This window comes from Panthera tigris, chromosome C2 (assembly GCF_018350195.1).
Source record: "Panthera tigris isolate Pti1 chromosome C2, P.tigris_Pti1_mat1.1, whole genome shotgun sequence".
NCBI classification, from domain to species: domain Eukaryota; kingdom Metazoa; phylum Chordata; class Mammalia; order Carnivora; family Felidae; genus Panthera; species Panthera tigris.
This window is the reverse complement of record NC_056668.1, coordinates 139,079,837-139,107,067: the sequence shown is the minus strand read 5'-3', so window position 1 is coordinate 139,107,067 and position 27,231 is coordinate 139,079,837. Positions and strand designations below refer to the sequence as shown.

Sequence of the window (27,231 nt, the reverse complement as noted above, 5' to 3'; positions counted from 1 at the left end):
CTAGGAGTTTCATAGTTAGAAGAAGTCAATGCCTGACATCAAAGTTTTCAAAGGACAGGTTGACTCTCATTAGGGACTAATGTGGCTGGGGCCTTTATGTTGAAGCCAATGTTCATTGACCATTCTGAAAATCCTAGGGCCCTTAAGAATTAGGCTAAATCTACTCTGCTTGTAATCTATAAATGGAAAAACAAAGCCTAGATGAGAGCATATCTGTTTACAACATGGTTTACTGAATAATTTAAGTTCACTGTTGAGACCTGCTCAGAAAATAAAGACTCCTTTTAAAATATTATTCATTGACTATTCATTGACCAGTCACCCAAGAGATCTGATGGAAATGTACAATAAGATTAATGCTTTTATACCTGCTAATACAATATTCATCCTGTAGCCCATGGATCAAGGAGTCATTTTGACTTTTAAGTCTTACTATTTAAGAAATATATTTATTTTGTAAGGTTATAGCTACCATAGGTCATGATTCCTCTGATGGATCTGGGCAGAGTATAGGTTGAAACTTTCTGGAAAGGATTTACCATTCTAAATGCCATTAAGAACATTTATGATTCATGGGAAGAGGTCAAAATACCAACTTTAACAGGAGTTTGGAAGAAGTTGATTCCAACCCTCAAGAATGCCTTTGAGGGGTTTGAGACTTCAGTGGGAGAAGTAACTCTGGATGTGATAGAGCAAGAGAACTAGAATTAGAAGTGGAACCTGAAGATGGGGCTGAATTGTTGCAATCTCATGGTAAAACTTTACTGATGAGAATTTGCTTCTTCTGAATGAGCAAAGAAGGTGGTTTCTTGAGATAGAATCTACTTCTGTGAATGTCCTGTGAAGATTGTTGAAATAACAACAAAGGATTTAAGAGTATCACATAAACTGAGCTGATAGAAGCAGCAGCAAGGGGGCACCTGGCTGGCTCATTTGGAAGAGTGTGTGACTTTTGATCTGAGCATTGTGGGTTTAGCCCCACATTGGGTGTAGAGATTACTAAACAAACAAAAACAGGGGCGCCTGGGTAGCTCAGTCGGTTGTGTGTCCCACTTCGGCTCAGGTCATGATCTCACAGCTCGTGAGTTCGAGTCCCGTGTCAGGCTCCATGCGGACAGCTTGGAGCCTGCTTTGGATTCTGTATCTCCCTCTCTCTCTGTCCCTCCCCGGCTCATGTACTATCTGTCTGTCTGTCTGTCTGTCTCTCTCTCTTCCCTTCAGAAATAAATGTTAAAATTTTAAAAACAAAACACAGCTTAAAAACAAGGTTTGAGGGGAATGAATCCAATTTGTGTGTGTGTGTGTGTGTGTGTGTGTGTCTCTGTCTCTTTTTTTTTTTTTTTAAGATTTTATTTTTATGTAATCTCTGTACCCAACATGGGGCTCGAACCTACAATCCTGCGATCAAGAGTCGCATGCTCTACCAACTGGGCCAGCCAGGTGCCCCAGACTGACTCCAATTTTTGTAAGAAGTTCTGCTGTGGGTAAAATGCTATCAAACAGCATCGCATGCTACAGAAAAACTCTTTGTGAAAGGAAGAGCCATTTGATGTGGTATACTTCATTGTTGTCTTATTTCAAGAAATTGTCACAGCCACCCCAGCCTTTAGCACACTGATCAGTCAGCAGCCATAAACATTGAGGCAAAACACTCCACCATCAAAAAGATTACAGTTCCCTGAGCTGTAATGGTGATGGTTAGCATTTTTTGGCAAGAAAGTATTTTTTAAAGTGTAAACTTTTTTTAGACATAATGCTATTGCACACTTAATTGACCATTGTACAGTTCTCTGAAAGGGAGAGAACTGTATATGCACAATGATCTCCAAAGGCCAAAGGAGACAGAAGACTGAAGCAAAAGGCCAACAAGTTCAGCTTGACAAGAAATTGTTTACTAAAGGGACTAGCAGACAGAAATGTGTCTTGGGTAGCTACAAGTAGGTCTCTGCAACCCCACCTCCCATAAGACCTGCTTTTACAGCCCTAGCGGCTGAGGAGTACAGGCTGGGAGACCACCTGGGAAGAAATGTTTGAGAATCGTAGTAGTATCTCCAGAGTAGATCAAGGATGTTATGCCCCAAGGATATGGTTAAATAGAAAAAGTGTGTGTGGGGGGTGGGGAGGACTGTGCTTAAGAAGGCTTCAGATCACAGAGCGGTCATCATGGCAGATTTGTCCAAGATGGTGTTAATTTGGTTCACACCTTGCGCCTCTCCAGTCTGGCTCTTATAATCTCCCATGCCCACCTCTTTTGCAGTATTCCCTGAGCCATCAGAGAGGGGCTCTTGGCAGTAGGTTTCTTTACCAGACTGTGTTCAAGTTGAAGACCTAAACCACAGCAGCAAACAGCAACAGAAGAGACCTATGAAAGGGGAGCAAACCACATATATAGCATGAATCCCATTGTAAACCGTCCATGTATGTCCATGTCCATTGTAGAAAAGGGTTTCCTTCACCAGGACAAGAGAAGCAGCAGAATAAGGATAAAAGAATAAATGTTTAGTAGGTACTTGTCTGGGGAGATCCTCTCCCTCTATTGAGAAGATTCTAGTACCTTTGCCCTCTGTCAGGAGCACAGAGGTGGCCTGAGGTACATGAACAGGAGGGACCTATCAGACATGTTGCCCAAGGGCCAAAGAGTCTATCTGTACATGTAAAATTCAAGGTGCTGCAAACAACCATGTTAGGTAACTAACTAGAGTGCCTTTCGGTAACCGTGCCTGTCTGGAATTTGTTATGTTGACTGTTTTGGCCCCAGCTCCAGTAGGATCAACAGGGACCGCTTCAGCTGTCTGAGACATTTCTCACACTCTAATAAGAAATAGCCTATCCATTCTGGGGAAAGTTGTCATTCTAACCCCGTTCAAGTGTCCCTTTGCCCAGGAGGATGGGCTGAGCAGTCTGGAGCCACAGTTGTCTCTGGGCTGCTGTGAACTCAGCAACCAGCCTCTCAGGCCTCATTTTCTGGATGGCACTAGCCGTAGGCATGCTGGTTTTGGTACCTAACCATGAGTATGGGGTGGTGCTACAGCTAGTCTCTGTCAAATTTAACAAGTGTGTGGCTTCTGGCAAGGCTTGTCCATCCATGCAACTGTGGTATCTGTAAGAGAGTTCTGAGTTGAGCTTTAAGAATGCCATTCGAGGGGTGCCTGGGTGGCTCAGTCACTTAAGCATCTGACCATCTGACTCTCGACTTCGGCCAGGTCTTGATCTAAGGGTTGTGAGTTTAAGCCTTGCGTTAGGCTCTGTGCCAGGCATGGAGCCTACTTAAAAAAAAAAGCCATTCTTCTTTCAGTTAGCCTGGTGGTATGTGGATTGTAGGGTAAATGAAACCACCAATGTATATATATTTTTTTAACCTAATTTATTTATTTATTTATTTTTAAATATGAAATTTATTGTCAAATTGGTTTGCATACAACACCCAGTGCTCATTCCAACAGGTGCCCTCCTCAATGCCCATCACCCACCCTCCCCTCCCTCCCACCCCCCATCAACTCTCAGTATCAGATTTTAAGAGTCTCTTATGGTTTGCCTCCCTCCCACTCTTTCTCCCCACCCCCTTCCCCTCACCCATGGTCTTCTGTTAAGTTTCTCATGATCCACATAAGAGTGAAAACATAAGGTGTCTGTCTTTCTCTGTATGACTTATTTCACTTAGCATCACACTCTCCAGTTCCATCCACGTTGCTACAAGAGGCCATATTTCATTCTTTCTCATTGCCAAGTAGTATTCCATTGTGTATATAAACCACAACTTCTTTATCCATTCGTCAGTTGATGGACATTTAGGCTCTTTCCATAAGTTGGCTATTGTTGAAAGTGCTGCTATAAACATTGGGGTACATGTGCCCCTATGCATCAGCACTCCTGTATCCCTAGGGTAAATTTGTAGTAGTGCTATTGCTGGGTCAAAGGGTAGGTGTATTTTTAATTTTTTGAGGAACCTCCACACTGTTTTCCAGAGCGGCTGCACCAGTATTCCCACCAACAGTGCAAGAGGGTTCTTGTTTCTCCACATCCTCTCCAGCATCTATAGTCTCCTGATTTGTTCATTTTAGCCACTCTGACTGGCATGAAGTGGTATCTCATTGTGGTTTTGATTTGAATTTCCCTGATGAGGAGCGATGTTGAGCATCTTTTCAATGTATATTTTCATAAGCCCAGTCCTACATATCATGTCCAGTGAAATGTGTTCCCCTATCACAATCTATCCTTCGAGGGTATCTGTACATGACACTGAGTTCTAGGGCATTGATGGTGGCATTAAAAAAAAATGTTTATTTTTTATTTTTGAGAGAGAGTGTGAGCGTGGGAGGGGCAGAGAGAGGGAGGGATCCCAAGTGGGCTCTCTGCTGACAGCAGTGAGCCTAATGTGGGGGCTCCAACTCACAGTGAGATCATGACCTGAGCTGAGTTCAGACACTCAACCGACTGAGCCACCCAGGCACCCCTGATGGTGGCATTTTGATTGGCCCTTTTATAGGGAAGGGCTTACCTGAGTCCGGTGGCTGTATCCACACAAGTTAGAGTGTTGTTTTTCCCTTGATTCATGGGTAGACGGCTAATATAACCAATTTGGCAGTCTAAAACCACTTGGATCACATGATGTATGTGTCCTGTGTGTGGAACTGTCCTAGGTCTCATGGGAGCAGATCAGTCAGTTACTGATGGCTGCTAGTATGTCAATATAGCAAAGGGGCATGCCAGCTCCCTTTGCTAGGTTCCAACCCACCTTAGCACTGCAATGCCCAGTGTGTTTATAAATACATAGGGCCAATTCTGAACTTTGTATGGAGGTAAGGCCCCTGGTTTTTGCTGAGGTGTCTGCCTCAGTATTCCTAGTGGGTGAGACAGGCCTATGTGCTGAGACATGGAAAATAGTTTGGGAGGCAGCAGGGTCCTATATTCCACATATCCTTCCATAACCCCCCCCATAATGGTTTCTATAAAATTTTCCATTCATCCTGAGCTCATTGGGCCTTTATAGACAGCCCGGCTATCCATGCAGAGGGTAAGGGGTCAAGATTCATGCATACATACCATCCAGGCAGCTGTCAGTTCAACCCATTGGCTGCCTTTATTATCTCCAGTCTCAAACAGGATAGTATCAGTCGGGTTGGATTGCTACCGTAGCTCAGTGACTAGGATTCCTTGTAGGGGAGCCACCCATACACCAAACAGCTTCAGGAATAAGTTTTGTGCTTTCCTTTACTTGTCTGGCGGTCTGTCTGTAGGAGGCTCTTGGGGGATCATTAAAGGTTTCATATTCTACTGGCTCCATGATACCATGTAATTCAGCTCCTAGGGGACTAGTGGGGTGGACACTCTGTTGTTGTAGGTAAGCATGCCATTTTTGCAATGTAGGGGCTTGTGTTATGACAGTTTCATTCTTGTGAATGTACCATCTAGCCTCCCTTTATAGGCAACCCAGTTGGACAGTTACTGGAAGAGTGGCAGTTAAGGGCTCCACTTGCTGAAGGGCCTTATAGACCCCCCCCCATACTTGTTGTTCAATAGGAAAATATTGTATCTTTATTCCCTTGCAGAGTTGTGACCCAAAGTTCAACGGTTAACTTCCCATGCTGCCAAAATGCCCAACTCATCCCATTTAGTGGTCACGTTTAGGGTCATGGAAATACTAGTAAAGTAATTTCTTGTGGCCTGTGCTTGAACAACTAAGAGCTTGGTCAAAGCCAGCTTGATGTTCTACCCGATGCCAGTGGGCTTCCTTTTTTACCAGATGGTATAGAGAGTGCAGGCATTTTGCTAAATTGGGCTAGAGGCCCTCCAGTACCCCACTGGGAACACTTGCAGTTGCTTAATGTCTTAGAGATGGGAAATTATTGAATCTTGTCAGTCACAGAGCCCAGTATAAGAAGCCTTAACCTGACCGAGTAACCTGCCAGAACTTTACTGCTGGTCCAGGGCCTTGTACTTTTTCTGTGGATTGATGGCACATCCTTGCTTGTTCACATGAGTGTAGAGATTGTTCAGGTAAGACTAACAGAAGTTTTCAGGAGTTAGAGTGACATCATTCATACGATGAAACCTTTTAACTGTGAATAGTGGTCGATATAAAGACAAAATATGAGCAGTCTTACCATGACAGATAGTGGGGCTGTGCAAATATCCCTGTGGCAATACCCGGAATGCCCATCGTCAACCGTTCCATGTGACTCGGGACGTGAAGGAATACTAAAAGTGTTGGCTAGGGCGCCTGACTGCTGCATTTGGTTAAGTATCTGCCTCTTGATCTCGGCTCAGGTCATGATCTCGTGGTTTGTGAGTTGGATGGAGCCCTACATCGGGCTCTGCACTGATGTGTGGAGCCTGCTTAGGATTCTGTCTCTCCTTCTCTCTGCCTCTCCCCCACTTGTGTGATCTCTCTCTCTCTCTCTCTCTTTCTGTCTAAAAAATAAATAGGGGTGCCTGAGTGGCTCAGTCTGATTAAGCATCTGACTTTGGCTTAGGTCATGATCTCACAGTTCATGGATTCAAGCCCCTTGTCGGGCTCTGTGCTGACAGCTCAGAGCCTAGAGCCTGCTTAGGATTCTGTGTCTCCCTCTCTCTGTCTGCCCCTCCCCCACTTGTGCTGTCTGTCTGTCTGTCTGTCTGTCTCTCTGTCTCTCAAATATAACATTTAAAAATAAACAACCAAAAAAAGTGTTGGCTGAATCCAAAGCCATATGGCAAGAGCCTACACCATATACCATTCAGCGATTTGGGTAATATTAGGGATAGCAGCATGTATTTAGTTCTTTATAGTCAGTGGTCATTCTCTAGGTGCCATCTGGTTTCTTCACAAGCCATACAGCCCTATAATAGGGATTTCGTGCTGGCTTGATTATTTAGTGGTAGGTATATCCTCAAATCCTCCTAACAACCAGTATTGCTTTACATTGACAACTTGGGGAGGGGGTAACACAGGATCCCAATTTGAATTTCCCTTTAAGACAGTTTCAATTACCCTAATTCGAAAGTGAAATTCTCCTACGGAGTTTTGTAGTGTTTTTTCCCAGGAGAATATCTATGCCGAATCTGGTCTCCAGTATTGATTGCAAAATTGAAAACCTCATATGGAGCAGTTGTGCTTATATTCTCAAGCGCACTCTTGTGCCCATCACCCTTACGCTTTTCCTTCTATAATTATCAGTGACTGCCTAGGTCCCTGAGTGACATTCTGGATTGCCACAAATTAGGGTGCATTCTGCTCTGATATCCACTGAGGCCATGGCTTTTTGCTTATTTTTTGGTGTCCACGAAGTTGTGAACTATACTTGGGGCCTCTGGTTGCCCCCTAGGCTCTCACATGGAAGCAATCTTGGTCCCAACCCTGGTCTCTCAGGCAGGGGTGTTCCCAGCCCCTGTAAGAAGTCACCTGTGGCCGGACACCTGGGTGGCTCAGTAATTTGACCATCCGACTCTTGATTTTGGCCCAGGTCATGATCTCACACTTTGTGAGTTTGAGCCTTGCATCAGGCTCCACACTGACAGTGTGGAGCTTGCTTGGGATTCTCTCTTTGTGCCCCTCTCCTGGGAGTGAGTGCAATGGGTATGCTCTCTTTCTCAAAATAAGTAAATAAATAAACTTAAATTTAAAAAAGTCACCTATGGCTTAGTTTTTTTTTTTTTTTTTTTCTTCCAGAGGTGGCATGGAGGGCAGTGGCCTAAATTGCTCAGCAGGAGTAAATTTCTTCCATAAAGCCACTAGAACGTCATTTGGTTGGCAGTCTCTTCTCGGTTTATGCCCACTGCCTGTAGGTCATGCCACGTTTGCTTTTGGGTTACCCTAATGGTGCCTTTGTTTTAGATTAACCTTATTTTTTTTTTCATTTATTTTTTTAATGTTTATTTGTTTTAGAGAGAGAGAGAGAGAGAGGGAGAGACAGTGTGAGCAGGGGAGGGGCAGAGAGAGAGAGGGAGACACAGAATCTGAAGCAGGCTCCAAGCTGTCAGCAGAGCCTGACGGGGAACTCGAACTCGCAAATTGTGAGATCATGACCTGAGCTGAAGTCGGATGCTTAGCCAACTGAGCCACCCAGGCGCCCCTACCTTCTTATTTCTGATAAGGTTAATTGCATATATTATTTAGAATTTTTAACCCTCAGAAACCTTAATTTCTAATAAAAACTTAAGAAGTAAGCAATTGTGAGCTGTTATACCAGCATTCTTTAAATTTATGATATAAATTTAAATTTATGATTTCATAATTTCTGGAAGCTTGTGCCTTTTAAGCTTTTCAATATAGCATTAACACATCTTTTAGTTCCTCTGGAATAAGCCAGAAGTAGATAAACCTGTGTTTAGTAATGTTTCATTATTTTATTAGCAAATGATCTAGATATTTGATGAAATTAACTTAATTCATCACTTAGCAAAACTTTAAGGTTTCAAGGTACCAAGTGGATTTGGGAAACTAATTAAAAAGTTTACCTAAAACTTTTTTTTTCTTAAGTTTATTCATTTATTTTGAGAGAGCGAGCAAGCGGGGGAGGGTCAGAGAGAGTGAGAGACAAAAATCCCAAGCAGGCTCCCTGTTGTCAGTGGAGACCCCAACACAGGGCTCAAACCCACGAACTGTGAGATCATGAGAGCCGAGATCAAAAGTTGGATACTTAACCAACTGAACCACCTAGGCACCCCTACCTAAAATTTTTTTTATCTACTCAGTCTGTCTGTTCTTACCAATTATGTCTAGATTACCTGTGAAAATTTCATGAGACATCAGACAAAATCAACCATCATTCTAAGTCAGTTTTGCTGACAAACTACAGTAGATAAACATGAACTTAACTAGTAAATTTGATTATTTAAATTGTTTGATGTTGAAAACTCTAAGGATATGCCTGTTGTAATTAAGCCAACTAACTTAAAACTTTTTTTTTTAAACAAATTTTAGCAATACTCTCCAGAGGTGGAAAATAGCACATAACACATACATACAGATACATGTGAATACACACAGAGACTTTATAGCTTCTGTTTTAAAATGACTGTCATGAAATAGGTACAAAACTCACTCATAAATCTAGGAGCTAAATTTATTTTTTGGTAGATAGAATAAGGTAAGGTAACCTGTCTAGATGGCTTAAACTTTTTCCACTTATATTTGGAGAAGACACTTAAGATTTGTATGTCTATTTATTTGTTCATTCAGCTTCATGGGCTGAGGATGAAGCCCAATTTGGGGCTTGAACTCAGAAATCTGAGATCAAGACCCTGAGATCAAGACCTGAGCAGAGATCAAGAGTTGGACACTTAACTGACTGAGCCACCCAGGTGCCACAAGATTTGTATGTCCTTTTAACAGCGAGAAAACCAAATTCTAATTTTGCACCAGCTTTTGATATTAAAGTAAATTCATTTTAGTCTTAGCCAGCTTGACCACACAATTCCTTGTCAAATATTCTTTTCCACAAACCTTCTACAACTTTCTACATTATGATTTTGTCATTTTTTTCTCTTGAGACCATTAGATGCTTTTTAGGACAAAATTACTTTTTTATTCTCCAACAAAAAAGCGTCTCCATTTCTCATACCTTCTACTGAAAACACATCCTACGTTACTGGCATACAAAAATGTTTCCCATGAGTTCCGTGGTTTAGCATCCCAGTCTGGCTTCAAATGATGGCTATAATCTTAGGTCACTGCATTTTATGTCCCATAAGACACACAAAGTGATAACAGTGAAGCCTTGATTTGTGTATCCTGGGTTTAGATATTATCTACCAAGTTAGAAGCCAAAAGGGATGTGGATAGTCTCCTTTCCTTTTCCAATTGTAATTCTTTTTCCAACTGCCTTATTTCCTTTCTGCCACTAGCTAGGCATTGTTGGCCACCCCGAAGTACCCAGAGGAGTGGCCAACCCACCACAGCCACTGCTTGGTGGCCTTCCTTACCTCAGTGGGTCATGTGACTTTCTAATAGCTCTAATCCATTTGGCATTTTCAGGGTGTCCCTGTATTCCTGCAACAGTCCACAGGCATCAAGCAAACCAATTATGCCTTCCCACGTCGATGTGGTTGCCCACCCCAGGGTTTCCCCCCAACAAAAACTTCATTCCTTGCCCATTTTTCGGTCTCTGGGCTGCTCCTGGCTGGCTTGCCAATTGTTCTATGAAAGGGAAGTATATGCAAAATGATCTCCAAAGGCTAGCGGAGCCATAAGACCAAAGAAAAAGGCCAACAAGTCCAGCTTGACAAAAAATGGTTTATTAAAGGGACTTCTGAAGAGTAGTCCCTCTTCGGTGGCTCTAAGACAAATAGATTTCTGCATCTCCACCTTCCATAAGACCTGCTTTTATAGTCCTAAAGGCTGAGGAGTACAGGCTGGGAGACCACCTGGGAAGAAATGTTTTGAGAATCATGTCTCCAGAGCAGATCAGGTTGTTATGACCCAAGGGTGTACTTAGGTGTGAAGCGTGTGGCTCAGCAAAAAGAATGAGGTAGGGAGACTGCTCTAGAAGGCTTCAGATCACAGAATGGTCGTGATAGATTTGTCCAAGATGGCATTAGTCTGGTTCACACAATAATGTAACATAACTTTTATATGCCCTGGGGAATCCAAAAAATTAATGAGACTGACTTTATTGTGATACTCACTTTATTTTTTTCCCTTCAAATTTTTTTAATGTTTATTTATTTTTGAGACAGTGCTAGCAGCGGAGGGGCAGAGAGAGAGGGAGACACATAATCTGAAACAGTCTCCAGGCCCTGAGCTGTCAGCACAGAGCCTGATGTGGGGCTCGAACCCATGAACCGCGAGATCATGACCTGAGCCGAAGTCGGACGTGTAACTGACTGAGCCACCCAGGTGCCCTTCCCTTCAAATTTTTATTTTAAGTTGATTTATTTATTTTGAGAGAGAGTTGGGGAGGGGCAGAGAGAGAGACTGAGAATCCCAAGCAGGCTTCATGGTGTCATCACAGAGCCTGATGCAGGGCAGAACTCCTGAAACTGACATAATTGACCTAAGCTGAAACCAAGACTGAGCTTAACCAACTGAGCCACCCAGGCACCACTGTGATACCAACTTTATTTATTGGTCTGGAATGGAACCAGCAATATTTCCAGGATATGTCTGTAATGTATGTATGTTTTATTGGGATAGGATGTTATCTACATGATTTTATTTATGGATATAGTTCATATTTAAATATGAAGATAGTTCCTGGGACCCTACCATACCTACCCTATAAGCTTTTCTACTATTCATTAACATACAAAGTATTATCTTCCCTTAGTTCCCTTATCAACAAATGATTCTTGAATACTCACTGTGTACACAGAATGGTTCGTTTCTCTCAAGGATGTCCTAGGCTACTGGAAGAGACAAAACTTGCACAAATGGAGTGAAGGAAATTGCATTTTAAAAGGATCACTCAGGCCAGGGGCACTGGCTCATTCAGTAGAGCATTGGACTCTTGATTTCAGGGTTGGGAGTTCAAGGTTCATGTTGGGTGTGAAGCCTACTTAAAAATAAATAAATGATTAGGGCACCTGGATGGCCCAGTACATTGAGCATCCGACTTCAGCTCAGGTCATGATCTCATGGTTCATGAGTTCGAGCCTGCATTGGGCTCGTTGCTGTCAGCCTGTCAGTGCAGAGTCCGCTTCAGATCCTCTGTCCCCCTCTCTCTGCCCTTCCCCCACTTATGCATGTGTGCTCTTGCTCTCTCCCTCTCTCTCTCTCAAAAAATAAAACATTTAAAAAAATGAATGAATGAATGGATCACTCAGGCCAGAAGAGAACAGAAAGTAGGACATCAGTTATGAAATGAGTTCATTCATTCATTCAGCAAACATTTACTAAGGGCTTTCTATAAGTCAATTTTGTTCGTCCTCAGAGCTATAAAGACAGATTAGCCCCAGTCCTGGCTTTCAAAGAGTTTACACTCTCTGAGCTTTTGAGGAGACAGATAAGGAAAGATTTAAGTATAAAGTCACAAGGCCCAGCAGAAACAGAAAGTTGGGAAGGGGATAATCAGGAAAAGAGCCACAGATTAGACATTTCAATGAAGTCTAGGAAGGATACAAGGTCTTTTACCAGGTGTTTGTTGAGCTTAGTAGTTCAGATGAAGATAAACCAATGGGAATGAAGGAGGCAACCGATTAAGCAGGTGTTTAGGCAGAGAGTGGCTAATTTTTTTTTAATAACTTTCACCCACTTTCCTTGGTCAGTGAGAACTCTGAAGACTGCCCAGGTGGATGGGATCAAGGGAAGAAAGCAAGGAGGAGGAACAGGTATGGGGAGGAAAGATAAGTTTTGTTAGTTTGAAGTACTTGCATAACATTCACATATATATGCCCACTCCGTATTTGGGAACTAAAGCCTGGTGCTCAGGCCTAGGACTGGACATGTCAATTTTTGAGTCCCTTAAACAGACCCTGGAAATACTGGAAGTTTTACAGAAAAAAGGCAGCACAGTTACCCCAGGTCCAGTCTTTGGCTCTGATGGGGAAGAAAATGGAGCTACTTAGTTGTTCAAACTATTTTTAAAATCAGCATTTAGGGGCACCTGGGTGTCTCAGTCGGTTAAGCAACTGACTTTAGCTTAGGTCATGATCTTGCAGTTTGTGAGTTTGAGCCCCGAGTCAGGCTCCGTGATAATGGCTCAGAGCCTGGAGCCTGCTTCGGATTCTGTGTCTCCCTCTCTCTCTCTGTCCCTGCTCATGCTTTGTCTCTCTTGCTCTCAAAAATAAACATTAAAAAAATTTTTTTTTAAATAAATAAAATCATCATTTAAATTCTCCAATTTTGGTACTAAGTTCTTTGGTAACAGTTACTTTATTTTTTTATTTTTGAGACAGAGAGAGACAGAGCATGAATGGGGGAGGGTCAGAGAGAGGGAGACACAGAATCTGAAACAGGCTCCAGGCTCTGAGCTGTCAGCACAGAGCCCGACGCGGGGTTCCAACTCACAAACTGCGAGATCATGACCTGAGCCGAAGTCGGCCACTTAACTGACTGAGCCACCCAGGCGCCCCAACAGTTAGTTTTTAAAAATATGTAATTGTGGGGGCACCTGGGTGTTTCAGTTGGTTAAGCATCCGACTTTGGCTCAGGTCATAATCTCGAGGTTTGTGGGTTCGATCCCTGCGTCAGGCTCTGTGCTGACAGCTTGGAGCCTGGAGCCTGCTTCAGATTCTATGTCTCCTCTTTCTCTGCCCCTCCCCTGTTCGTGCTCTGTCTCTCTCTCAAAAATAAATAAACATTAAAGAGAAAAAAGTACATAATTGTGGGGCACCTGGGTGGTTCAGTCTGTTGAGCATCCAACTCTTGATTTTGGCTCAGGTCATGATCCCGGGGTTGTGGAATTGAGCTCCATATCAGGCTCCATACTGAGTGTGGAGTCTGCTTGGGATATTCTCTCTCTCTCTCTCCCCTCCCCCCCCCCCCCCCCCCCCCCCCCGCCACATTCTCTTTCTCTAAAATAAATAAAAGTTAAAAATAAATACATGGGAATGCTAGCTGGTGCAGCCACTCTGGAAAACAGTATGGAGGTTCCTCAAAAAACTAAAAATAGAACTACCCTACGACCCAGCAATTGCACTACCTGGTATTTATCCAAGGGATACAGGTGTGCTATTTCAAAGGGACACATACACCCCCATGTTTATAGCAGCACTATCAGCAATAGCCAAAGTATGGAAAGAGCCCATATGTCCGTCGACAGATGAATGGATAAAGAAGGTGTGGTATATATACATACACAACGGAGTATTACTCAGCAATCAAAAAGAATGAAATGTTGCCATTTGCAACTACATGGATGGAACTGGAGGGTATTATGCTACGTGAAATTGGAGAAAGACAAAAGGCATATGACTTGACTGATATGAGGACTTTAAGATATAAAACAGATGGACATAAGGGAAGGGAAACAAAAATAATATAAAAACAGGGAGGGGAACAAAACAGAAGAGACTCATAAATAGGAGAACAAATGGTTACTGGAGGGGGTGTAGGAGGGGGGATGGGCTAAATGGGTAAGGGACACTAAGGAATCTACTCCTGAAATCATTGTCACACTATATGCTAATTTGGATGTAAATTAAAAAAAAAATAATTAAAAAAATAAATTTAAATTTAAAAAATTAAAATATAGAATAATGTCATTGCCAAATTTTTATTTCTACTTATATTTCTATACAGAAGAAATATTTTTCAATACCTCTTTGTCCATTCAGTATAACAACTACCTTTTACTTTTAAAGAAGTTAGAAAATGGAAATATGATTCTTACATATAGTAAATAGGGAAACTTCTAGAAAGCCAACTAATAAAAGTATAAGAAAATACCCAACAATTGGTACTGAGTTCTCCAAAAAGAATAATTTTTTCTTTATTGAGGTATATTGGACTTAATGTCTTGTTAATTTCAGGTGTACAGTATAATGGTTCAATAAAAGAGTGATTTCTTTTTAATCCTAGGAATGGAAGATTGTGAAACGATGGAAGATGTATATATGGCTTCAGTGGAAACGGATCGGGGAGTAAAGGAACAGTTACATCTTTATGATACCAGAGGCTTACAGGAAGGTGTGGAGCTCCCAAAGCATTATTTTTCATTTGCCGATGGCTTTGTTCTTGTGTACAGTGTGAATAACCTTGAATCCTTTCAAAGAGTGGAGCTTCTGAAGAAAGAAATTGATAAGTTTAAAGACAAAAAAGAGGTAAGTAGTTTTGTTAAAAATGTTAACTATGAATTGCAATACTATTTAAATTGTAGCTGGGACATTTGGGCAGTTAAAATATTTTGATAGTATAAAATTGTATTCATAGTATCTGTAATTGTCATAATATTTTTTCTTGGCCCAGAAACTATGGGATTAAATGAGTTCATTCAGGACCTGCATTTGACTTTCTGCTTTTGCATGTTACTGTGTGCAGGCTGAATTTTAGTGACACTATATCTCAAGTACTACATAGTTCACTTCATATTGTTTGGAATCACTGTTTCCTAGGGCTCTCTTTGTCTCATTGGCTAAATAGGATTCTTGTTTTTTGCCTTACAAAAAGAAAAAAAACCACTAAAACAAAAACAAAAACAAAAAAAAAGGAAGAAGAAAGAAATGGAAAAAAAAGATTGGATTCTACTCATTTACCGTTTAGAGTAAGATCCTTACCAAGGTCTGGCTTACGTGTATCCTTTGCATCTTTATCATTTTGTTCCTGTTACTGCACTCCGGGGACACTGGTCTACTTTTTGTTTTTTTCCACATGATGATTTTGTTTCTCTGTTAAGTCCTTGTTAATCAGTTGCTGGTTCCCCTCCCTGGAACTCTTATCTGCAGGTAGATTTTTCTCCATATCTTCACTTAGCTGACTCCTTATCATCTAAGGAACCATATAATGTTAGCAGCACTGGCTAGATGTTCTTAACCTAGAAATTTTAAGAAATAATAGAGATCCAGGCCATCTGGGTGGCTTAGTTAGCTGAGCATCCAACTTCAGCTCAGGTCATGATCGTGGTCTGTGAGTTTGAGCCCCATGTCAAGCTCTGTGCTGACAACTCAGAGCCTAGAGCCTCCTTCAGATTCTGTGTCTCCCTCTCTGTCTCTCTGCCTCTCCCCCGTTTGTGCTCTCTCTCTCAAAAATAAATACACATTAAAAAAAAATTGAAAACAAAAAAACCCCAAAATTATAGAGATCCCTTACACAGTTCCCCTAATGCTAATGTTGTATAAAACTAGTTAGCATTTATTTATTTATTTAATTTTAATTTCATTTATTTATTTTTTAAAATTTACATCCAAATTAGTTAGCATATAGTGCAACAGTGATTTCAGGAGTAGATTCCTTAGTGCCCCTTACCCATTTAGCCCATCCCCCCTCCCACACCCCCTCCAGTAACCCTCTGTTTGTTCTCCTATTTATGAGTCTCTTCTGTTTTGTTCCCCTCCCTGTTTTTATATTATTTTTGTTTCCCTTCCCTTATGTTCATCTGTTTTGTCTCTTAAAGTCTTCATATGAGTGAAGTCATACGATTTTTGTCTTTCTCTGTTTGCACTTAGCATAATACCCTCCAGTTCCATCCACGTAGTTGCAAATGGCAAGATTTCATTCTTTTTGATTGCTGAGTAATACTCCATTGTGTATGTATATATACCACACCTTTATCCATTCATCTGTCGACGGACATATGGGCTCTTTCCATACTTTGGGTATTGTTGATAGTGCTGCTATAAACATGGGGGTGCATGTGTCCCTTCGAAACAGCACACCTGTATCCCTTGGATAAATACCTGGTAGTGCAATTGCTGGGTCGTAGGGTAGTTCTACTTTTAGTTTTTTGAGGAACCTCCGTACTATTTTCCGAGTGGCTGCACCAGCTTGCATTCCCAAAAACTAGTTGCCGTTTATGCAGTCAAGATACAGAACATTTGCATCACTGCAAGGATCCCTCCTGTTATCCTTTTTTGTCACACCCACTTTCTTCCCATCCCCACCCCCTCTTAATCCCTGAGTAATCTGTTTTCCATTTCTATAACCTTGTCATTTTAAGAGTGTTAACATAGATGGAATGATATGTATGTAACTTTTTGGTATCAGCCTTTTTCACTCAGCATAGTTCTCTTGGAGGGTCGTCCAGGTTATTGCATGTATCAGTAAGTAGTTCATTCCTTCTTATTGCTGAGTGATGTTCCAGGGTGTTTATGTACCAAAGTTTGTTTAACCATTCACTTGTTGAAGGACACCTGGGTTGATATTTTATTGTTTTGAATACTTATTTGCTTTGTGAATAGATCATAATCACTAGGTTCAGTTTTCAAAAGACATAGAGGCATCTAATGAATGCTGTCCTCACACCTGTTTCCCATTTTTCCCAGCTAAACAGATATATTCTGTTACTTTTTTTCTGCGGTATCCTTCATATTCTCCTCCCTGCCCTCCGAAAGTTGAAAGAGTGGCTCAATGTGCACTCCTATTTGATACTTGAATCTTGGCTCTGCTTCTCAACTTACTGCCTCAGTTTCCTTAACCATAAAATAGGGATAATAATAGTACCTTTCTCAGATGGTTGTTAGGGAGCTTTAAGAAACACATACAGGGGCACCTGCGTGGTACAATCGGTTAAAGATCTGACTCTTGGTTTCAGCTCAGGTCGTGATCTCAGGATTTTGTGAGTTTGAGCCCCCTGCCTTTTGGCCTCTGCGCTGGCTGACAGTGTGAGCCTGCCTGGGATTCTCTGTCTTCCTCTCTCTCTGCCCCTCCCCCACTGGCACTACCTCTGTCTCAAATAAATAAATAAACTTAAAAGACATTCATTCAGTGAATGCTTATTGAACAACTACTGTGTGCCTGGCATTGTTTTAGGTAAGGCGCAGGGAATACAATAGGCAGCAAAATAGAGTTCCTGTTCCCATAAACCTTCTGATTTGGGAGTGGGAGAGAGAAAGACAGTGAGTGAATATATATTATGAAGAGTGATGCTGTGTAGAAAAGTAAAGTAGAGCGGGATGCAAGGGTACTATTTTTTTTTTTTTTAACGTTTATTTATTTTTGAGACAGAGAGAGACAGAGCATGAACGGGGGAGGGTCAGAGAGAGAGGGAGACACAGAATCTGAAACAGCCTCCAGGCTCTGAGCTGTCAGCACAGAGCCGACGCGGGGCTCGAACTCACGGACCGCGAGATCATGACCTGAGCCGAAGTCGGACGCTTAACCGACTGAGCCACCCAGGCGCCCCAAGGGGTACTATTTTCTGTAAGGTGATCTGGGAAGGCCTCCCTGATAAGGTGACTTTTAGCAGAGATTTGAAGGAAGTGAGAGAGGAAGCCAAGCCCATCTGGAGGAGGAGTGCTCCAGGTGGAGGCACTAGCTGGGGCTAGGGTCTGGAGAAGTTTGCATGTCATGTTCAGGAACAGCTGTGAGGCCAGAGTGGGCTAGGAGGAGTATGGGAGGAGATGAGGGCAACACTTAGCATCACAAGCCATTGGTTTTGAGCAAAGGAAAGACCTATCTCGCTTAGGTTGCATTTATTTATTTTCATGTTTGATTTAAAAAATTGAATAGGTCACGTTTGCTCATGGTTCAGAAATAAAAATGATCTATAAAAAGGGCCATTGTGAGCTCTAGTTTCCCACTTCTGTCCTCAATCATCAAGTTCCTTTATCTCAAGCATTCTCTTCATTCATTCATTCATTCATTCATTGTAAACTCTATGCCCAATGTGTGGCTTGAACTCATGACCCCGAGATCAAGAGTCGCATGCTCCACTGAGCCAGCCAGGCATCCCTCAAGTATGCTTTTTAAATATTTTACCACTTGTTTTGGGGCTTTATTCTAGCATTTCTTTTTTCTTTCTTTTTTTAATGTTTCATTGTTTATTTTTGAGAGAGAGAGAAACAGAGTGTGAGCGGGGGAGGGACAGAGAGAGAGAGGGGGAGACACAAATCTGAAGCAGGCTCCAGGCTCTGAGTTGTCAGCACAGAGCCTCATGCAGGGCTTAAACTCACAGACCACCAGAGCAGACCTGAGCTGAAGTCAGATGCTTAACCCACTGAGCCACCCAGGTGCCCCTCAACGTTTCTTTATGTAAATACAAGTAAATAGGAATATACATATAATTCCCTCCCCGACCTTCTTACACCAAAGATAGCATAATGTTCTGCACCTTGCATTTTTCATGTAATGTATCTTGGAGTCCTTTCCATATCAGTACTCAAGATTCCTTTTTTTTTTTTTTTTTTTTTTAAACTGATGGATACTCATTGTGTGATAGATCATACTTATTTAACCAGTTCCAAATTGGTGGACACTTGGGGCTATTTTATAATCATTTGCTATTATGAACTATGGTACAGTGAACAATGTCTCACGTTTATTAGTTTGTATGCTTTAGGGTATAGTTGTAAGATCAGCTGAAATGGAGCTCTTGAATCAAAAGATACATTGCTAAATTACTTTCCATATCAATGGTATCAAAATGCCGGTTTTGCAGTCTTGACAACAGTGTGTGCTTGTGGATCCTGTGAATCTTCTGGGTGAGAGGCACTGGGTGGCTCAGTCAGTTAAGCATCTAACTCTTGATTTCAGCTCAAGTCATGATCTCACAGTTCATGAGTTTGAGCCCTGTGCCACTGATAGTGCAGATCCTGCTTGGGATATTTGCTCTCTCTTTCTCTCTCTCAAAATAAATAAACTTAAAAAAAAAACTTCTGGGTGAAGATGGTACTTTATTTCATTTTCCTTAATATGAATAAGGAAGGCTAAGCATCTTTTGACTTGTTTTAAAATATTTACTTTGGCTGCTGTGTTGACAGTAGACGACATAGGGGACAAGGTGAGAAGCAAGTTTTGTGAAATGGAATTGTTCTGGAGCACTTAAAACAGTTACCAGTTGGAGGGTTGAGAAGAAACCAACAAAGGAGCCTAAGAAGTGGCCAGTGAGATAGAAAAACCAAGAGATATGATGTCTCAGAAGGCAAGGGAAAGTCAGCACTTTAAAAAGTAGGGAGGGTTGCCTGGGTGTCTCAGTCAGTTAAGTGTCCCAACTCGATCTCGGCTCAGGTCATGAACTCATCGTCAGGAGTTCAGGCCCTGCTTCAGGCTCTGCACTGACAGCGCAGAGCCTGCTTGGGACTCTGCTTGTGATTCTGTCTCCGTCTCTCTGCCCCTCCCCAGTTCATGCTCTCCCTCTCTCAAAATAAGTAGTAAACAAAATAAATTAAACAAAAAGTAGGGAGTGATCAAACTATGTCATGGTGCAGATAGGTCAGAAAAGCTGAAGACACAGAAGTGGCCAGCCTTTAGTTAACTTGGGACGTCTTAACAGTTACAGCAAAACAGATGAAGTTTGATTGGACTGGATATAAGAACTGGGCACAGCAAAGATAGCTCTTTGAGAATTTTTAGTCAAGGGTAAATATATTGTCCTACAAAGGGGAACAGAGGAGCTGGAGAAGGATGTGTAAAAGACGGCTTTTTCCCCCCTCCCCAGATGAGAGCTAGTGTTCATATGCCAATGGAATGCTTCAATAGAGAGGAGAAAATGGATGATATAGGAGAGGGGGTTAATTGCTGTAGTGACATCTTGTCCAGGGTAAAGAGGATGGAGTCTAGATGGTAGGTTATTAGATGTGTTGGTGGATGCAAGTGAAGGTTCCTTTAATTGCTTCTATCTTCTTACTAAAATAGTATAGACATCAGCTGAGATTAAGGTGTGGGAAGGCAGAGATGTTGGAGGTTGGAGAAGAGAGCCAAGGTAGGAGCTGTTGTCTAGTTACAGAATATATGGATGGAATATTAATCTATTTACTAGAGAACACTAGCTCACTTAAAGTCAGTGGTTATGAATTGGGACCAGTCAGCAGAGCTGCTTTTTCTCTCCATGTTCAGTAAGTGGTATAGGCACAGTTCAGTTAAGAGTTACATTTGGGGGCATCTGGTTAGCTCAGTTGGTTGAGCATCCGACTTCGGCTCAGGTCATGATCTCATGGCTTGTGAGTTTGAGCCTCGCATTGGGCTCTGTGCTGACAGTTCAGAGCCTGGAGCCTGTTTTGGATTCTGTGTCTCCCCCTCTCTCTGCCCCTCCCCTGCTCATGCTCTGTCTCCCTTTTTCTCTGCCCCTCCCCTTCTCTCTCTGTTTCTCTCAAAAATAAATAAACATTAAAAAAAAAAAAACTTTAAAAAAGTTACATTTAGGATGGGGGGTTGGTGACCAAGAGAATACAATGGGATGATGATGTAAGCTGGGCCGGGAACTGAGGACAGAAGGGTTGAAGAACAGTGATAAAGGTAGGAGAGCCAGTGGACTGTAGATCCTTCTGGTGTTTAGGATTGTTGCAGTTTAGGGTGTAAGGCACGAACTAGAAAGGTAGAGTGGGATTGGGATTCCTGGAATTAAAGACCACGAAGGGGAGTGATTATAATGGCAAGAGCTAGGATGTGTAGAGGAGTGGATGGCCAAAGTCAGGAGGATGGTTAGGCTATTTGGAGAAGTCAAGGAATGGAGAGAGAAGGTTACTGGAAGGGTCATCCATGTGGCTAGTGAGTCACTAGGAATTACGATAAAAGTAGTGTGGGAGTGACAGTGGGCCAGTTCTGTAATGAGTAGCAACAAGGTGGGGGGGGGAAACAGGCAGTCGATAGTACAGACTCATAACACCAGCCTTCACTTTCAGGGTTCTTTGGGAAGGACATTATTGGAGACAGCAGTGAGGGATAAGGAGGATACCCTTTACATCCCCTGTGCCCCCCCGCGGTGGTGAGAGTACTGTTTCAAGTAGGCAGGGTGACGGGAACATTGAAAGCAGAGATGGGAATGGAGGAAGGAGACTTCGTTAAAATCCGGGGCGACATGCAAGTTTCTACAACTGGACAGGAGAGGGAGATGGGAGATCAGACTAGGAGATACATGTGAAGATGAAAATCTGGGTGATGAAGAATGACAGGAGGGCCTGAAGGGACAGATCCTGTTGAGAAATGAAGGAGTAGGAGACTTGCCAAAACCCCAAAGCTCTAGGGCCTGCTGTTCCATCCTACGAGGAAGGCATAGTCTAACTGGAGCGCAGGGAGCCCACTCAGCTTTGAGGCAGAAACACAGCAGTGGCTTAAATGTCCTAGTTCAAAGCTGTTCCTTAGAGGTGCCTTCTCTAACAATTCTTACTGCTCCTCTTCTACCTTTCATTATCTTGTTTTATTGTCTTTACAGTCAAGGGTCTGAAAATTGGATATTATCTCCCTTCCCCTCCCCACTGTGCTTTGACTGCCTTGCGACTGCTGTGTACTGGTGGTCTGAAATTGCATGGTGTGCATTAAGCATTTAAAGCTTAAGTGCATGACTGATTGCCTTACATTTAGTGTAAAATGCTCCCATTGGTCCATATATTCAACAGATTATTTAGTGCTTGCATCAGGCACTTGTCTAAGATCAGAAATAATGTGAACAGAATAACAGTTCCTGTTCTCATGGAATTTAGGTTCTAGGGGTGAACTCTCACAGCTCCAAGAGTCCGTAGTTTTTAAAACACGTAATGCTGATTTCCTAAACAGCAGGTATAACCACTGAAATGCAGACACATTTCAAATTATTACCTGTATTTTTAAAATTTATTTTTAATGTTTACTTTTGAGAGAGGGAGAGAGACAACATGGGTGAGGGGCAGAGAGAGAGGTCAGAGGATCCGAAGTGGGCTCTACATGGACAGCAGAGAGCCCGATGAGGGGCTCGAACTCACCAACTGTGAGATCATGACCTGAGCTGAAGTCAGACACTCAACGGACTGATCCCCCGAGGTGCCCCTGGAGTTTAGATAGTAATATCCCCAAGTCTAGCTTCCATTCATACCTGACTTGAGTAACTTCCACCCACTGTTCCTTTAAAATGTTTCGTAGTTGGCAGGCTGTAGAGCATCTGCGTTTTTAACCAAAATGCATTAAGGCAGAGTGAGGTTAATACCTGACTAACTTGATTCAAGTCACATCTGAGGATGTTTTGAGTTTTCTTGATTTCTTTTGTCTGGCAACGCATGTTGGCAAAGTGTAATCTTAATATTTTCCTTTCAGGTAGCGATTGTTGTGTTAGGAAACAAAATCGACCTTTCTGAGCAGAGACAAGTAGATGCTGAGGTGGCACAGCAATGGGCAAGAAGTGAGAAAGTGCGACTGTGGGAGGTAACGGTTACGGATCGGAAAACTCTGATTGAACCATTCACTCTGTTAGCCAGCAAACTTTCCCAGCCCCAGAGCAAATCAAGCTTTCCTTTGCCTGGGAGGAAAAACAAAGGGAACTCTAGCTCTGAGAACTAAAAATCAATAATGCTACAATTGTTGGATAGTGATTGCCTTTAAGTGTTTGTGAACATATTTAAAATAGGCCATTTGCATCTACCTTTGGCTCTTAGGCAACCTTTAAGGAATTAATTTAATGCACTTTAGGTTACAATTAAATCATTTGGGCTAAGTTTATTGTCTGATAGGAAATATTTGCATTGTCATTGCTTGAAACTTGTCCCTGAAATTAGCACCTTTGTATTTATATTTTTGTTGCACTTGTCAAAACAGTAGAAAAATAAAGTTTGGGTAGTATGCAGATAGGAGTAGCTCCGCTACCCCTAACTTGTTTCAGAAGCCATTTTTCTGTGTAACTTTATGCACTCTTAGCTCAAACAGAACTTTGTTTTTAAGGTCATTAATCTTCTAATGTCTAGAAACATAAAATGACATTTTTAGATCAAACAGTAAACTTGGGTGTTAAACTAAATTTTATCTTGTGGAGACCTTGCTAACTGTAACAAAACCTACCTGTGATTTAGCTTTGTTCAAATTATATGTTTAGCATGACTTGAGGTAGGGGGTGGTGTAAGTATGTTTAAAGTGTTTGCTTTCTTTAGAAAACTGCTAATAAGCACTTAAGGACACTCAAGCTTCCATTTTCCACAAGTAATGCTGTCCCTTCTGCAGTCATGCTCTGGATACTTAGTCATGTGGAATAGAATGTATCATAAAAATATTGGACTGCAGGTAGTCTTCTGGTTAGATAGCTGAATGTGTGCTGTGTTATTCTTTGAAAATTCTGGCAATATCCGAGCATTGGGACTAACTGTATTTTGCAAGTTGGCAATATTGTAACTAATTTTAAAAGTAGGAAGCAAGCTATTGTTTTGACTGGGAAAGCAGCTACTTGATTTCAATGTAAAATATGAGGGGCACCTGAGTGGTTCAGTGGGTTGAGGGTCCAACCCTTGATTTTGGCTCAGGTCATGATGTCATGGTTTTTGAGTTCAAGCCCTGCATGGGGTTCCACCCTGGCAGCGCAGAGCCTGCTTGGAATTCCCTCTTTCCTTTTCTTTCTGCCCCTCCCATGCTCCCTTGTTCTTCTCTCTCTCAAAGTAAACTTAAAAAAAATGTAAAATATGAAATAAGCTGTTCAGCATTAACACATCTAGTAAACTGTAACTTTAAAAAAAAAAAAAAAAAAAACAAAAACTCTATCCCCACTGTGGGGCTTGAACTCACAAGCCGAAGACCCCAAGATCAAGTCTCATGCTCTACTGACAGCCAGCCAGATACCCATGAACTGTAACTTCTTAAGTGGAATACTTCTAAGGCTCGGCTCAGTGAACTTAAAGTCAGTTGGTTCATTTCTGTGAGTTCAAGCCAAGAACTGCATATAAAAGATACAAAACTTGTAAATCAGCTAGTGTTGCTACTAGTTAAAATTCCTTATCACAAATGTGTTTGTTTTTTTTTGCCAAAAAATTATTCAGATAATGGTTTAGCCATTGCCTGTTTTCTTTCCCAGTAAGGCTGATTTTCTCGCTTTTTTCCTATGTATTTTTACATAGATGGATACTTTTACAGTGATTTAAAAATAGCATTTCTCTGCAGTAGATGCAGAGAAACAACTGCTGGATGTATGTACACTTCGGTACCAAACTGCCCTCTAAGGGAGCTGCATTAAGTTAGCCATGAGGATCCATCTTCAAAAGATGGGGGGGTTCAGTTAACCTTTTCTAAAACACCACCCCCCTTCCCCCTGCCCACACAAAAATCTATCTCGCAAGGCTGACAGCATACCAATCCTAACCTAGGTCCTTGATAATGATGCAGTCTGCGTTCCTTGTAGGTTGTTTAGTAGCAAAGCTCTTGAATCTGCGTGGGGTGCCTGAGAATCTGCGTGGGGTGCCTGAGTAGCTCCGTTGGTTAAGTGTCCGACTCTTGATCTTGGCTCAAATCATGATCTCACAGTCCTTGAGATCAAGCACCACTTTGGGCTCTGCTCTGACAACATGGAGCCTGCTTGGGATTCTCTCTCCCACCCCTACCCCTCTCCGAGATAAACAAACTTAAGTCTGCAAACCACAGACAGACAAGATAAAGTAAATGAATACAGCAGTGTTAGGTGGTGGTTTTAATATTGTTTATTAGCACAGTAACAAATGCAGACTTAAGCAGTCCACAACATATAACCAATCCACTGAGCAACTCCTATTCCACACCTTACAGTTAACAGCTTAAGGTATTTTACTACAGGTTTTCACAAGTCGTGATTCAAACCTCTCATCTTGTCACAATAAAGTAGATTGGTATATAAAATAAAATACGTAACTACTCATTTCCTATATGGTGTCTTATAGCCACATATCCATTTTATATATGAGATGACAGTCTCTAAAAACTGTTAAATATCGATGTTCCCTCCCAAGAAGGAAAAACAAATTCCAATTTTTTTGAACAAAAAATGTGTAGTCTTGGAAGGACTTTACATAAATGGCCATGTGTATAACCTGTACAAAATTAAGCTATTTTAAATTTACAGACTACAAGCAACTGAACCCAAATGTCTATTCTCTGTACTACATTTCAGCTAATATTGCAGAACTAATGACAGTTTTAGAAGTTGCTATTACCAATTCTGTCTACTGTAGCAAGATACCTTAAGTTACAACAAAATCTTAGGAAATAAGACTGAATAATATCTGTTATAGAAATACCCTACTCTTTACCAACTCCCACCCTCCCCCACCCCTTCAAAATCATAAGCAGCTCTCTCTGTGACAGACAAATAATGTAAGAATTGCGAAGACCCAATTTATGTAGCGTATCTCTTGGTCCACTGTCTGGCCATTCTGTCATGTTCTGCTCTGTTGGTCATATACTGAGTGGCAATACTTCCCACCAAAGGGTCAGCTGGAAGAAAAGAATGTAGATTACTTTGGAGAAAGGGAAAGAAAGTTTTAAAATTTAGCAAATAAATTAGTGACAGCTTGGAAACAAATACAGTTTTGAAATGCCATTCCATCATCCTGGGTACTTCTTCTAAAAGCCGTTATTGCGGGGGTGAAGCGGGGGGAGGGGACTTCTTAACAAAACAGAATGCTCAGGCTTTTAGTACCAGTGTGGCTTTACCTTCTTAGTTCATTGTATTTTTCTCCCAATAACCACCACCTAATTGGAAGTGCTTTTGCTCTTATGTGTTAGGGGAAGGTCAATAAAAACTGGAAAGTTCAAGGCTAAGACGAACATCCAGCTGTGTTCACATGACTATTCCTTCAGGGCAATACTGTGGTCCTCTGGGCTGTTGCAGTGTAACACGTTACCCGGAAAAAACCAGGTTGCCAGGTCACAACGTGGACCTCAACAAGTGTAATGTTGCTTTGAAACCTAAATAGAATCTTTAATAATAAAAGGAAATTAAGCCCCTCCCCCCACCCAAATCAGTCTGATAAGAATTATTTAAGCAAAGTAGCACTTTCAAAATTGAACACCAGCTATGGAGCAAGTGAACTCAGTGAACCAAAAGGCACAGGAGAGGTGAGGCAGGTGACTCAACATTTAAAAGTATGTAGTTTAAGAGAACTGTATGAAAAATGTGAAAACCAAGGGCAAACTTATATAAATCTTAATTTTAAAATGCCTCATTCCTACAGCATAGAAGGGTTGCCTTTTCCACTATTAGACTGAACTTTTTTTTTTTTTAATTTTTTTTAACGTTTATTTATTATTGAGAGACAGGAGATGCACAGAGTGTGAGCAGGGGAGGGGACAGAGAGAGGGAGAGACACAGAATCCAAAGCAGGCCCCAGGCTCTGAGCTGTAAGCACAGAACCTGACGCGGGGCTCGAACTCATAAACTGTGAGATCATGACCTGAGCTGAAGTCAGTGGCCTAACCAACTGAACCACCCAGGCGCCCCTAGACTGAACTTCTCTTGATTATAAAACTTTCTTTGAAAAAACAAATCAGGGGCGCCTGAGTGGCTCAGCAGGTTAAGCTTTTGATTTTGGCTTGGGCTCTCACAGTTTGTGAGTTCGAGCCCCGAATGGGGTTATATGCTGACAGCCTACTTTGGATTCAGTGTCTCCCTCTCTCTCTGCCCCTCCCCTGCTCATGCTCTGTCTCTCTCAAAAATAAATAAACATTTTTTGAAAAAAGATCAGTTTTTGTCCCTTGAAAGCTCTTTAAACTTTATCAAAAACAAGTATTTTTCAGGTGAGGAAGAAAAACAATAAAAAATTATTAACCTTACCAGGATTACAGTCTGTAAGAAGGGAGCAGATAGAAAGAAGAACTTTAGAAATGGTTAGTGCTGGACTCCAATTATCTTTTAATATGTCCAAGCAAATAACTCCTTGGCTGTTAATATTACAGTGATAGATTCTTGTCCGAAATGTGACCTAAAAAATAAAACCGTGTTAAAATTTAAACAGCAAAGAATGAAAATTTTTACTAAATTACTTTTTCAGTTGAGTGGCCCTAATTAAAAATTTTTTAAAGAA

The 27,231-nt window shown here is 41.7% G+C and overlaps 2 protein-coding genes across 14 annotated transcripts in view; one reads left to right on the top strand and one right to left on the bottom strand.

The window, feature by feature from the left end:
- NKIRAS1 (NFKB inhibitor interacting Ras like 1) overlaps positions 1–27,231 on the top strand; it is a 45,506-nt gene that overhangs the window by 15,508 nt on the left and 2,767 nt on the right. For 7 of the 11 annotated variants that reach the window (XM_042957129.1, XM_042957127.1, XM_015544423.2 and 4 more), the window contains exons 3-5: positions 12,184–12,246; positions 14,438–14,679; positions 22,517–22,624. In XM_042957129.1, the coding sequence (XP_042813063.1) occupies positions 12,184–12,246; positions 14,438–14,679; positions 22,517–22,624 (413 nt within the window). Of the gene's footprint in view, positions 1–12,183; positions 12,247–14,437; positions 14,680–22,516; positions 23,085–27,231 lie in introns of those variants that run through there. The other 4 variants (XM_015544422.2, XM_042957126.1, XM_042957128.1 and 1 more) reach the window with 4 other exon arrangements.
- Positions 24,851–27,231, bottom strand: part of UBE2E1 (ubiquitin conjugating enzyme E2 E1) — an 81,234-nt gene continuing 78,853 nt past the window's right edge. For all 3 annotated transcript variants that reach the window (XM_042957132.1, XM_042957131.1, XM_042957133.1), the window contains 2 exons: positions 26,982–27,129; positions 24,851–25,642 (listed from right to left, as the gene is read on the bottom strand). In XM_042957132.1, coding sequence (XP_042813066.1) covers positions 25,545–25,642; positions 26,982–27,129 — 246 coding nt within the window. In that variant the 3' untranslated portion in view covers positions 24,851–25,544. The remainder of the gene's footprint in view (positions 25,643–26,981; positions 27,130–27,231) is intronic.